Source organism: Oncorhynchus keta, chromosome 15 (genome assembly GCF_023373465.1).
Source record: "Oncorhynchus keta strain PuntledgeMale-10-30-2019 chromosome 15, Oket_V2, whole genome shotgun sequence".
Taxonomy (NCBI): domain Eukaryota; kingdom Metazoa; phylum Chordata; class Actinopteri; order Salmoniformes; family Salmonidae; genus Oncorhynchus; species Oncorhynchus keta.
This window is the reverse complement of record NC_068435.1, coordinates 33,185,486-33,199,770: the sequence shown is the minus strand read 5'-3', so window position 1 is coordinate 33,199,770 and position 14,285 is coordinate 33,185,486. Positions and strand designations below refer to the sequence as shown.

Genomic DNA, 14,285 nt, shown 5'->3' with positions numbered 1-14,285 from the left:
TTTGTGATTGAATTAAATCACAGAAATGTCGATGTAAAACCACTTAGGTGACTTAAGCGTTTCCAGTTGATAATTATGTGGTGAGGTCCAGTTGTGTGATTGTATGGGATCGAAAGAAGTAGCGTCCTTTTAAATACCAACCACCCGGCTTGGGGAGAATGACCTGCGTGACAGAGGGTGGTGACACCGAGACGAGATGCTGATTTGGGTAATGAACCTGCCACAATGCGGCTCTTGAACTAGCTACGCTTTTCAATGTGCTTAGCGCATGAGGAGCTATAAGCCACATCAAAGGAAAGTAAAACTTGCAACGAAAAATAATACAATTTTGAAATAAATGATATATTAGCAATATGTTAGAACTTGAATAAACATGACATTAAAGCTCCAAGGAAAGTCCATCACCCAGTTGTTATTGACATATACTAGCAACTAGGCTATAACAATAGTATTACTATTACAATAGCCTGATAATAAATGTAGCTGATCAAATAAACTTTAGATTCCTAACTCATAAAATAAACCAATAATAAATCCAATGGATATAAATGCAGAAAGTATCACATTTCTGAGAGAAATGTGTAATATCTGTTCAATGGGGTATGGGGAGATTCTGATTGTAGACGATACAATCAGAAGTGAGTCCACTCTAAAAAAGAAAGGGAGAGAGGAGCGAGGGAGAAGAAAGCTATCTGGTTTCAATAGATCAAAGGTAGGTGCTGCTGAATGAGTCATTTGCAATTATAAGAATAATTAGCATCCCTTGGCCCTCCATTGCTAATCAGAGTCGGTTGGTGATATGTTTATGTCTTCATGCAATCAGACGGCCAGCTGGAGTGCCAAGCGCGTCCCCAGGACTCAATAGGGGCTAATCATCATCACGGATTGACATTTAAACGGTAAAATTATCTCCGATTAAATCAACACTTAAAAGAAAAGAGAAAAGTGATTTTTCCTCATTACACATTTTGATTTTAATAGAGACTTACAAGCATATAGAAAATGAGTGGCCAAAACCCTGAAAGCGCGCATTAATGACACGTAATTGTAGCCTAACTATTCCATATTTTATTGGCAATTCGTTTAGGATGCATTCTCAAATTAGGACTATTTTAAACATGCTAAATGGTTTACATAGACCACTATTTTAATGGTACAGCCATAGCCTCCAACACTTTAATAGCATATTGCATTTTGAATCGAATAAAGTTTAAATGTCTCCAAATGACACTTTTCAAAACTGCGCAGCCTCGTTCAAAAATTGCCGTTGACCTTACATGAATGTATTTAATCCGAATCTAATTTTGTACAGAATATCTCTCTCCAGGGAATAATTGTTGCCGCACTTTTCTACGGCCAAACGCATTGTTTTACCCCGGGAGAATAGAAAAGCTTTTCTCTCTCAAGAGAGGAAAAACATCTGCCTCTCCTCCCTCCCCACTCCGATGCCATCCGTCCCAACATTTCAACAAAAGCACCGTTGTTTTATGTCGTACCTTGAATCCAAAGTAATTACTTATCATCAATCAAAATTAATAATAGCTGATTGGGTTGGTGTGGTCAACGATTATAGAAGGGGAAGGGCTGAAGCAGTCTCTCACACCGCTTCCAGTCAATGTGGACTGGGCAAAGGTGGTGGAGGGCTGGGGAGGGGGGCGACCCGTCTATTCGGTATCCACTGGGAAACTATCGCCTCTCAAGGCAACCAAAAAGTCAGAAGCTGAATAAGGAAATGAAGCGTAATTTGAGGAAGATGGATGAGTCCCCAGGGTAACACCCCCTTTCATTCCTCTCAAGCTCTCTCTCAGTGTGTGTGTGTGTGTGTGTGTGTGTGTGTGTGTGTGTGTGTGTGTGTGTGTGTGTGTGTGTGTGTGTGTGTGTGTGTGTGTGTGTGTGTGTGTGTGTGTGTGTGTGTGTGTGTGTGTGTGTGTGTGTGTGTGTGTGTGTGAGAGAGAGAGAGAGAGAGAGAGAGAGAGAGAGAGAGAGAGAGAGAGAGAGAGAGAGAGAGAGAGAGAGAGAGAGAGTATAGAGAGATGTGAAGGGAGGGGTAAGAGCGTGTGTGTTTATGTCTCAGTGTGTGACAAATAGAGGTATAGGGAGGGGGCACAGAACAAGAAAACGACAGGTCGCAATAAGCTTGAGGACGTTTCGGAGAAGCTGGTTAGTCCACCGGATAATATCAAAGCGAAGGGACATTTAACTTCACTCGACCATCGAATCTAAGGTTTGGCTATTTGTTGAGGGAAAGAAGGAGCGCCTGAGTTTTCGATAAAGATCGTCACAATTTTCTTCGCAATGCAAAGACCGGGCGGCCAAGGGACGGCGTTTTCGATTGACTCCTTGATAGGAACTCCGCAACCTCGCCCGGGACACCTGCTCTACACGGGCTACCCGATGTTTATGCCATACAGACCCTTAATGATTCCTCAATCTTTATCTCATTCACATTTACCATCTGGCATACCTCCTTTGGCGCCGTTGGCATCTTTCGCTGGACGTCTTACCAACACATTCTGTGCGAGTTTGGGACAGGGGATGCCGTCCATGGTGGCTCTCACCACAACACTGCCAAGTTTTTCCGATCCGCCGGATAGTTTCTATCCTCCCCAAGAGCTCCCTGGACCTCGGTTAAGTGCCGACCCTGGAACGAGGAGACAGGAGAGCCCACACTCAGATGATCTCCATGGAAGGGACAAGGGGTCGGATTTACTCAACTTCTCGGAAACTTTTCAAACTATACCAGGTAAGCTAACTGCCTGTGTCCCTGTTCTGTCCATACACTTCCATATTAGGTTGGCAAGTTGAGACCTATTGGGTAAAACGCGCAAGCGGCATCCGAATTAGAAGTTGGATCTAATCTAATTCCCAGAGGTTTACGAAATCTCCACAAACGCATAGTTTCATAACAAATCACCATTTTGAAATGTGCAATAACTCGAATAGATTAGCCTAACTCAAGTTAGTGACACACTGTTTTCTCATCTATTTCTTAATCACCAACGATCTTGACTTAGACTTTAGGTAGGCTATGCAATATCACGTTAATTCATAGGGCTGTTATGAATGGTAATAGGCCTACTCATTTCCTTTGACGAAAATATAGCAGAAATAAAACTCCAAACAGGCCTATTCCATTTTTATTTTAGAGACATTTGTGGTCTCTGTATTTTACTTGCGTTAATTTAACCTACATTTGTTGGGTAAACTTGTATTGGATCAAACTAATTGATTCTAATGTATGTTTCCTTTCTTCTTTTGCACGTTTTAGGTGAGACTAAATTGTACAGCTCAGACGATGAGAAGTTGGACCTCAAATCAGCGGACACAGCTTGCAGTGACAGAGAGGACAGCTCTGCCGTTGACAGCGAAAACGAAAGCGTATCCGATGGGAACAACTGTGGTGCTTTATCCCTAAAGAGTAAACTAAAACCCGGGTCGCAGGAAGCTCTACCGCCGGGAAGCTCAGTGGGGAAGAGCAGGAGGAGACGAACAGCTTTTACAAGCGAGCAGCTACTTGAACTTGAGAAGGAATTTCATTGTAAAAAGTACCTTTCGCTTACCGAACGATCTCAAATAGCACACGCACTTAAATTGAGCGAGGTGCAGGTCAAGATTTGGTTCCAGAATCGTAGGGCCAAATGGAAAAGAATCAAAGCTGGCAACGTGAATAACAGATCTGGAGAGCCTGTGAGAAACCCCAAAATCGTGGTCCCAATCCCAGTGCACGTCAACAGGTTTGCGGTGAGGAGTCAGCACCAACAGATAGAGCAAACAAGGCCATGACGAACTATACTGGCCTAAACTAATTTTGACAAAATAAAGTTATGGGTTGTTAAATGCATGAAGCACAAAAACTGGATGATATTTTGTGGTCAGCGAGATGACTTTACATCAAGAGACATGTCATATCAACTGGACAACTAAGGATAATATGTTTTCTCTCCGCAGATTAATTAATTTTTGTCGAATTAGGCCTATCTCATATTTTATTTATTGTTTTGTTAATTTGTAAATAGTATATGTGTCGGGTGACACAGACATGCACTATGAAATGAGATTGTAAAAATTCTTTTCTAAAATATTTATATCTAGCTAGGGCCTATAAATGTTATGTTTATTATCTGCATGTGCTTTACTCGTTCGGTGAAGCTATTTCAAACTTATGGTATTTGGTACCGTTTTGTTTATCACATGTTGCATGTACCTTACAACGTTTTCATTTTGGTAGGCCACTGTAGGAATTGTATTCGCCAGCTGTTTGTGGAAAAAAAAGATGTGAAGGAAAATAAATAACCAAACAAAGAAATACTGTAAAGTATATTGACTTAATAAATCCATTTATATTAAATGTATCTATCTAAATGCATTCTTATTGCTGGTTAAGCTGTAGTTTTAGAGATGGTGATTTGTGCTGTGTTTAGCCTCTGACTGCTCTCAGAAAATGATCAGTCATCTCTCTGTCTATATAATATATTTGCCTCTCATTCATGAAGTATAATATCACTAGGCTATTACATGACAGTGTATTTTAAGAGCGTACTAAAACATGAACTATAACAATAAACAAATACAACAACACCTAATAATACTATAATTGATCATTGATCATAATACCATAGGACTAACTGCAACAATACTTATGACAATTCAAATAATGAGATCAATCTCTAAATATTTGTTTTGCTTTATAAATTATAAGACTTAATCAAAGTAACAACTCGATTGTAATGCCACTTTATAGGCTTTAATAATCAGATGTTATTGATTTTGAATAGTAAGCTTGTAAGTAAATTACAATTCTGTGTTGTACACCTGTAATATCTAGCCAGCATTAATCTGAATACATTTTTGCATACTCGGCCTGGGTTAGTTTGCAATGTAATGATACTGTAGGTCTTGAAAAAATATTGGATAAATAAGTGGACGATTGATACTAAAATGATGAATATGAAATTATATGCAGCTTCACCTATATGCAAAGTCCAGTAGTTCTCCATATAGGCGTTGATGATAGCTACATTCAAATGAAGGTTCTTATTAAGCAGTCAAGAGAGAATAAAGGGAGAGAACAGGGTTTTGTGACTGGAAGCAGCAGTCATTTATCTCTCTTTAGGGGGCCATGTTGTCTAAAGGTGGAGTGATGGATCCCCATTAGAACGGTCATATTCTACACGTCGTAATGAACTTCAACATCAATCACTGTAAGAGAGGACGAGACCAGACCAGAGAGAGTGAACACTGTCTGTGTGCGCGCGCGCAAAAAAAAAGATTTTGAATGAGACTGAATTGTGTGTCCCAACAAGGTTAGTTGTACAAGACCCTGTGTGTGTGTGTGTGTGTGTGTGTGTGTGTGTGTGTGTGTGTGTGTGTGTGTGTGTGTGTGTGTGTGTGTGTGTGTGTGTGTGTGTGTGTGTGTGTGTGTGTGTGTGTGTGTGTTATTTATGCCAGCAGGTCTCAACTCATAAATACAGAGAAAAGTTTAACTTATTTTGATGTATAAGTCATTCATTTGATATCCGAGTTGGTACATTTCCATCAATTTCAATCCTAAGAAAGGAACAAAGATCATTTTAAAAAGCTATCAATTATTTTTTACAGGTGTAAAGGTGTAATTTTTTTACACCTGTAAAAACGTTTTATTTTAGACTACATTTAGGCTACTGTGGTTGTTACAGTATTTACAGGTGCGCAAAGACCATATCCAAGATATGGGTTGGTTTGAAAAACTTTAGGCTATAATAGATTTCCCCCAGGTGTTATCTCAGGTAGGTCTTGAATAACTGATCCACATGTCAACGGAGTTATCAAGCGCGATATTTGAAACCAGTCAAGAAATTAAGCTAATTAGCGACACCTGTTTTTGCATTTCTGCTGCTGCTGTCACATTGAAGTCATCTCAATCATGACGGCAAAGATTAGGCAGCCTATAACGGAAATAGGTCAACGGATAAGATGACAATATTTAAATGAAATAGAATACAATTATTGCCTACTGATAAAACAATTAACTAAAAGTTGGCTAATTAATGTTCGACTTCAAATCTGCCAGAGCTGTCGAAGAGACTTCAACTCTGCTAGTTGTGGGTCGAGAGTGAATGTTTTGAGTCTCAACCTCCAATGACGCCAGAATGTTCGATGTGTGTTCTCGTGTTTAGGTGCTAATGGAGGGAACAGAGTTGTCGCGGGGAGGCAATGACACACCCCACTGGGCACGGACGTCTAGTCCACGTTGGTTCAACGTAATTTCATAAAAATGACGTGAAAACAACGTTGATTCAACCAGTGTGTGCCCAGTGGGACATACTGTACACAACGTTACATGGAGCTAGAGCTATTCAAACTACACAAAAACAGTGGATGTCATCATGCAACATGCATCATCATATGACAAAACATATAATTGACTCTGTGAAATGACTCTTTGAAATGTTATATTATTATTATTACCTTTATTTAAATAGGCAAGTCAGTTAAGAACAAATTCTTATTTTCAATGAAGGCCTAGGAACAGTGGGTTAACTGCCTTCTTCAGGGGCAGAAGGACAGATTTGTACCTTGTCAGCTCAGGGATTCGATCTTGGAGCCACTAGGCTACCTGGCACAAAAGGACACAAAAACAAAGCCCAATAGATGTATTGTTACCAGAGAGTAAGGCGGTTATGATGCACAATTTGTTTAGGCTCACCCAATTCCTCGGATATCCTTTGTCTGCTTTTCTAGTTTTCTCTCTCAATCCAGGGTAGTTTTTACATGGCAATATAATGTTTGAGTTTATGGTTAAAGTGTGCCTGCAAAGTTTCTTAAAGGGAGGGGACCATGGTAGGCTGTGCAAAATTTCAACCTCCGCTGGCCTCAGATGCCGGATGTGAGTTTGGACACAATATATCTCTTTGAACTGTTTCCAAATGGGGCTCCTATGATCCTGATATTATAATATATTACTGTAGCTATATTAATCAGCTCACAGTTTTAAACCAACATACTGCTCAAGATGGAAGGAAGAGATAGGGCTTCACATTTCTAGGACAACTATATTTTAAACTGAACATCAGACATATTGTATGAGCTAGATCATTTATTCCGTATGTCCTTTGAGGAAACAATAATAATCTGGTTTAGGCTGCCATTGAACTTCCATGACTGAACTTCAATGATTGAATTGAAAAGATATCTGAGCACCACAGCCTCCAGCCTCTAACCAACAATAAGGCTACGGGGAAGTTAATGTTAAGGCCTGTTGTAGGGATTCGACCATGATATTTGTCTCAACAGCCCAACTGCATAGAGTGACCATCAAATGGCATGAGTAGCATTGCCATCTGACCAACCGTGGCAATGTGCAGTCATTTGTTTGTTGTCCACTTCATACATCAATATTGTGACACTGGGATGGTGATATAAGGATGGATGTTGTAATGGGCCAGTGATGGAAGATTTAATCTTGTCCTAAAAGCGGACTAATCCTGGATTTCAAGTAGATGACATAGTATCAGAGTGTTATAGCTATTTCACACTCTGTGAGCTTATACACAATTAAAGAACAATGATGTATACCCTGCTGTAATACTGCAGTTATTGCAAGAGTTTTCAAGGTCTTGTGATTGTCCCTATATCTGTAGATGTTTAGGAGATGATGGGTCTTTTGCGAACCTGGAATCATCTGCGAATATATTAAGAGTACATAGTAAATGACTCACACATCCCTGGTATTGTTATACTGAGTTTAATGCAATGCATTTTCTATTGATGCCATAGTACATACACTCTCTACATATTTATTTGGACAGTAAACCAAAAACTTTTAATTTGGCTCTATAATACAGCATTTTGGATTTGAGATCAAATGTTTTATACGAGGCGACAGTACAGAATGTGAACTTTCATTTGAGGGTATTTTCATACATATCTGTTTTACCATTTAGAAAGTAATGATACCTTTTGTATGTAGTCCCCCCATTCGAATGTGTCATACATTTTTTGATAAATTCACTTACTGTAGTGTATTACATTTAGACAAAAATGTAATATTTCGACCAATATTCATTGCACGCAATGACTACATCAAACTTGTGACTACAAACTTGTTGGATGCATTTGCAGTTTATTTTTCTTGTGTTATGTTGTGCCCAATATACAGTGCCAATTAAAAGGTCACACATACCTACTCATTCAAGGGTTTTTCTTTGTTTTTACTATATACTACATTGCAGTAAAAAAAAGCTCTGACGAAGGCCGTGAGGCCGATACGTAAAGCTTATTAATAAAGAGCAGTGATTCTATCAAGAGCAGTGTGCGGGTTTCTTCTTTTTTTTCTCAGAATAATAGTAAAGACATCAAAACTATGAAATAACACATATGGAATCATGTAGTGGCTAAAAAAGTGTTAAACAAATAAAAATTATTTTAGATGTTAGATTCTTCAAAGTAGCCACCCTTTGTCTTGATGCTTTGCACACTCTTGGCATTCTCTCAACCAGCTTCATGAGGTAGTCACCTGGAATGCACTCCCTGCCAAGCTTGTAGCGTTATACCCAAAAGACTTGAGGCTGTAATCACTGCCAAAGGTGCTTCAAGAAAGTACTGAGTAAAGGGTCTTATATTTCAGTTTTTAAATTTGTAATAAATTAGCAAATATTTATAAAATCCTGTTTTTGCTTTGTCATTATGGTGTGTAGATTGATAAGGAAAAAATGTAATACATTTTAGAATAAGGTTGTAACCTAACAACATGTGGTAAAAATGAATGTGTCTGAATACTTTTCAAAGGCAGAATATACAGTTTAAATCAGAAGTTTGGAGTCATTAAAACTCATTTTTCAACCACTCCACAAATGTCTTGTTAACAAACTATAGTTTTGGCAAGTCGGTTAGGACATCTACTTTGTGCACGACACAAGTAATATTTCCAGCAATTCTTTACAGACAGATTATTTCACTTCTAATTCACTGTATCCGAATTCCAGTGGGTCAGAAGTTTACATACACTAAGTTGACTGTGCATTTAAACAACTTGGAAAATTCCAGAAAATTATGTAATGGCTTTAGAAGCTTCTGATAGGCTAATTGACATCATTTGAGTCAATTGGAGGTGTACCTGTGGATGTATTTCAAGGCCTACCTTCAAACTCAGTGCCTATTTGCTTGACATCATGGGGAAATCAAAATAAATCAGCCAAGTATCTATATCCACAGTAAAACGAGTCCTATATCGACATAATCTGAAAGGCCGCTCAGCAATGAAGAAGCCGCTGCTCCAAAACCGCCATAAAAAGCCAGACTATGGTTTGCAACTGCACATGGGGACAAAGATCACACTTTTTGGAGAAATGTCCTCTGGTCTGATGAAACAAAAATAGAACTGTTGGCCATAATGACTATCGTTATGTTTGGAGGAAAAAGGGGGAGGCTTGCAAGCCGAAGAACACCATCCCAACCGTGAAGCACAGGGGTGGCAGCTTCATGTTGTGGGGGGGCTTTTCTGCAGGAGGGACTGGTGGCACTTCACAAAATAGATGGCATCATGAGCTAGGAAAATTATGTGAATATATTGAAGCAACATATATAACAACATATATATACCGTTGAAGTCGAAAGATTACATACACAAATTCATTTAAACTCAGTTTTTCACAATTCCTGACATTGAAACCTAGTAAAATGTCCCTGTCTTAGGTCAGCTAGGATCACCACTTTATTTTAAGAATGTGAAACGTCAAAATATATATATATATATATATATATATATATGTATGTATGCCATTTAGCGGACGCTTTTATCCAAAGCGACTTACAGTCATGTGTGCATACATTCTACGTATGGGTGGTCCCGGGAATTGAACCCACTACCCTGGCGTTACAAGCGCCATGCTCTACCAACTGAGCTACAGAAGGACCACTAATACTAACTAAAATAACAGTAGAGATAATTATATATTTCAGCTTTAATTTCTTTCATCACATTTCCAGTGGGTCAGAAGTTTACATACACTCAATTAGTATTTGGTAGGATTGCCTTGTTTAACTTGGGTCAAATGTGTCGGGTAGCCTTCCACAAGCTTCCCACAATAAGTTGGGTGAATTTTGGCCCATTCCTCCTGACAGAGCTGGTGTACCTGAGTCAGGTTTTGCAGGCCTCCTTGCTCGCACATGCTTTTTCAGTTCTGACCACACATTTTCTATAGAATTGAGGTCAGGATTTGGGATGGCCCTCCAATACCTTGACTTTGTTGTCCTTAAGCCATTTTGCCACGACTTTGGACGCATGCTTGGAGTCATTGTCCATTTGGAAGACCCATTTTCGAGCATGTTTTATCTTCCTGACTGATGTCTTGAGATGTTGCTTCAATATATCCACATAATTTCCCTTCCTCATAATGCCATCTGTTTTGTGAAGTGCACCAGTCCCTCTTGCAGCAAAGTACCCCCACAACATGATGCTGCCACCCCCGTGCTTCACGGTTGGGATGGTGTTCTTCGGTTTGCAAGTCTCCCCCTTTTCCCTCCAAACATAACAATGGTCATTATGGCCAAACAGTTTTGTTTTTGTTTCATCAGACCAGAGGACATTTCTACAAAAAGTACAATCTTTGTCCCCATGTTCAGTTGTAAACTGTATTCTGGCTTTTTAATGGCATTTTTGGAGCAGTGGCTTCTTCCTTGCTGAGCAACCTTTCAGGTTATGTCGATATAGGACTCGTTTTACTGTGGAAATAGATACTTTTGCACCTGTTTCCTCCAACATCTTCACAAGGTCCTTTGTTGTTCTTCTGGGATTGATTTGCACTTTTCGCACCAAAGTACGTTCATCTATAGGAGACAGAACGCATCTCCTTCCTGAGTGTAATGATGGCTGCGTGGTCCCATGGTGTTTATACGTGCGAACTGTTGTTTGTACAGATGAACGTCATACCTTCAGGAGTTTGGGAATTGCTCCCAAGGATGAATCAGACTTGTGGAGGTCTACCAATTTTTTCTGAGGTCTTGGCTGATTTCTTTTTATTTTCCCATGATGTCAAGAAAAAATGCCCTGGGTTTGAAGGTAGGCCTTGAAATATACCCACAGGTACATCTCCAATTGACTCAAATTATGTCAATTAGCCTATCAGAAGCTTCTAAAGCCATTATATCATTTTCTGGAATTTTCCAAGCTGTTTAAAGGCACAGTCAACTTTAGTGTATTTAAACTTTTGACCCACTGAAATTGTGATACAGTGAATTATTGTAACGGCGTTCTTCGTTTGTAGAAAGAGAGTCGGACCGAAATGCAGCGTGGTGGTTACTCATGTCTTTAATGAATGAAAAACGGAACGATACATGAAATAACTAATAAATACAAAAACAACAAATGGAACGTGAAACCTATTACAGCCTATCTGGTGAACATTACACAGAGACAGGAACAATCACCCGCGAAATACACAGTGAAACCCAGGCTACCTAAATACGGTTCCCCATCAGAGACAACAAGAATCACCTGACTCTGATTGAGAACCGCCTCAGGCAGCCAAGCCTATACTAGACACACCCCTAATCAACCACAATCCCAATGCCTACAAAAACCCCAATAAGACAATACAATAACCCCATGTCACACCCTGGCCTAAACAAATAATTAAAGAAAACACAAAATACTAAGACCAAGGCGTGACAGAACCCCCCTAAGGTGCGGACTCCCCTCAAAACCATAGGGAGGGTCCGGGTGGGCGTCTGTCCATGGTGGCGGTTCCGGCTCGGGACGTGGACCCCACTCCATTAAAGTCATAGTTCCTCCCCTTCGCGTCCTGGGATAATCCACCCTCGCCGCCGACCATGGCCTAATAGTCCTCACCCAGAACCCCACTGAACTGAGGAGCAGCTCGTGACTGAGGGGCAGCTCGGGACTGAGGGACAGCTCGGGACTGAGGGGCAGCTCGGGACTGAGGCAGCTCGGGACTGAGGGGCAGCCCGGAACTGAGGGGCAGCCCGGGACTGAGGGGCAGCCCAGTACTGAGAGAAAGCCCAGTACTGAGAGGAAGCCCAGTACTGAGAGGAAGCCCAGTACTGAGATGAAGCTCAGGTAGGTAGTAGGCTCCGGTAGATCCTGGCTGGCTGGCGGATCTGGAAGATTCAGGTTGACTGGCAGATCTAGAAGATCATGGCTGACTGGCGGATCTAGTTGCTCTATGCAGACTGGCAGCTCCTTGCAGACTGGCAGCTCCTTGCAGACTGACAGCTCCTTGCAGATTGACAGCTCTGGCTGCTCCATGTAGGCTGACAGCTCCTTGCAGACTGACAGCTCCTTGCAGACTGACAGCTCTTTGCAGACTGACAGCTCTGGCTGCTTCATACAGACTGACAGCTCTGACTGCTCCATGCAGGCTGACAGCTCTGACTGCTTCATACAGACTGACAGCTCTGGCTGCTTTATGCAGACTGACAGCTCTGACTGCTCCATGCAGGCTGACAGCACCCTGCAGACTGGCAGCTTCTTGCAGACTGACAGCTCCTTGCAGACTGACAGCTCCTTGCAGACTGGCAGCTCTTTGCAGACTGACAGCTCTGGCTGCTTCATGCAGACTGACAGCTCTGGCTGCTTCATGCAGACTGACAGCTCTGACTGCTCCATGCAGGCTGACAGCGCTGACTGCTCCATGCAGGCTGACAGCTCTGACTGCTCCATGCAGGCTGGCAGCACCTTGCAGACTGGCAGCTCCTTGCAGACTAGCAGCTCCTTGCAGACTGGCAGCTCTGGCTGCTTCATGCAGACTGACAGCTCAGGCTGCTCCGAACAGGCAGGAGGCTCCAGCAGCGCTGTCGAGGAGGAAGGCTCTGATAGCGCTGAACAGGCGGGAGACTCCGACAGCGCAGGAGGGGAGGAAGGCTCTGATAGCGCTGAACAGACAGGAGACTCCAGTAGCGCAGGAGGGAAGGAAGGCTCTGGCTGTGCTGAACAGGCGAGGCGCACTGACGGCCTGGTGCGTGGTGCTGGAACTGGTGCTACAGGATCGAGGACACGCACAGGAAGCCTGGTGCGGGGAGCTGCTACCGGAGGACTGGTGTGTGAAGGTGGCACAGGATGGACTGGACCGTGAAGGTGTACTGGAGAGCCTGAGAGCAGGACTGGCACAGGACGTGCAAGGCTAGGTAGGTACACAGGAGGCCTAGTGCGTGAGGCTGGCACATATTTCACCAGCCGACTAACACGCACCTCAGGACGAGTATGGAGCGCTGACCCAGGTGCCATTAAATCCCCGACACGCTCCGTCGGACGAATATCGTACCTATAGCACCATACTAGCAACTCCCTCATTACTCTCTCCACTTTCCCCATTAACTCCTTTACAGTCTCTGCTTCGCTCACCTCTAACACCGGCTCTGGTTCTGGTCTCCTCCTTGGCTCCTCACGATAAACAAGGAGAGTTGGCTCTGGATAGACCGGACCGTGCAGGCGCACTGGAGCTCTTGAGCACCGAGCCTGCCCAACCTTACCTGGCTCGATGCCCACTCTAGCCCGGCCAATACGAAGGGCTGGTATGAACCGCACCGGGCTATGCACCCGCACTGGAAACACCGTGCGCTCCATAGCATAACACGGTGCCTGCCCGGTCTCTCTAACCCCCCGGTAAGCACAGGGAGTTTGCACAGGTCTCCTACCATAGTCATACTCCCTTTAAGCCCCCCCCCCCCCAATATTTTTTTTGGGCTGCTTTGCGGGCTTCCTTGCCAACCTTGTTCCCTCGTATCGTCGGCTCCTATCTCCGGCTGCCTCTGCTCTCCTAAGTGCCTCCACCTGTTCCCATGGGAGGCGATCTCTTCCGGCCAGTATCTCCTCCCAAGTGTAACAACCTTTACCATCCAACACGTCTTCCCATGTCCATTCTCCGAATAATTCATCCTCCTTTTTCTGCTCCTGCTGTCGCTGCCTGTTACCACGCCACTCGGTCTGTGTGTGGTGGGTGATTCTGTAACGGCGTTCTTCGTTTGTAGAAAGAGAGTCGGACCGAAATGCTGCGTGGTGGTTACTCATGTCTTTAATGAATGAAAAACGGAACGATACATGACATAACTAATAAATACAAAAACAACAAACGGAACGTGAAACCTATTACAGCCTATCTGGTGAACATTACACAGAGACAGGAACAATCACCCACGAAATACACAGTGAAACCCAGGCTACCTAAATACGGTTCCCCATCAGAGACAACAAGAATCACCTGACTCTGATTGAGAACCGCCTCAGGCAGCCAAGCCTATACTAGACACACCCCTAATCAACCACAATCCCAATGCCTACAAAAACCCCA

The 14,285-nt window shown here is 42.6% G+C and overlaps 1 protein-coding gene across 1 annotated transcript; it reads left to right on the top strand.

The window, feature by feature from the left end:
• Positions 1-2,114: 2,114 nt before the first annotated feature.
• On the top strand, positions 2,115-4,519 carry LOC118395129 (homeobox protein GBX-1-like). The gene is made up of 2 exons (XM_035788902.1): positions 2,115-2,743; positions 3,269-4,519. Exons 1-2 carry the CDS (start codon positions 2,296-2,298, stop codon positions 3,781-3,783), a joined length of 963 nt encoding a protein of 320 aa, XP_035644795.1. The 5' UTR covers positions 2,115-2,295; the 3' UTR covers positions 3,784-4,519.
• The last annotated feature ends 9,766 nt before the right edge of the window (positions 4,520-14,285 follow it).

What these genes read in the sequence shown, in the direction of transcription:
- LOC118395129 (XM_035788902.1), top strand. Translation starts at nt 2,296, where the DNA reads ATGCAAAGACCGGGCGGCCAAGGGACGGCGTTTTCGATTGACTCCTTG. An exon ending in AACTTTTCAAACTATACCAG is followed by an intron (nt 2,744 to 3,268) that starts GTAAGCTAACTG and finishes TGCACGTTTTAG; the next exon opens with GTGAGACTAAATTGTACAGC.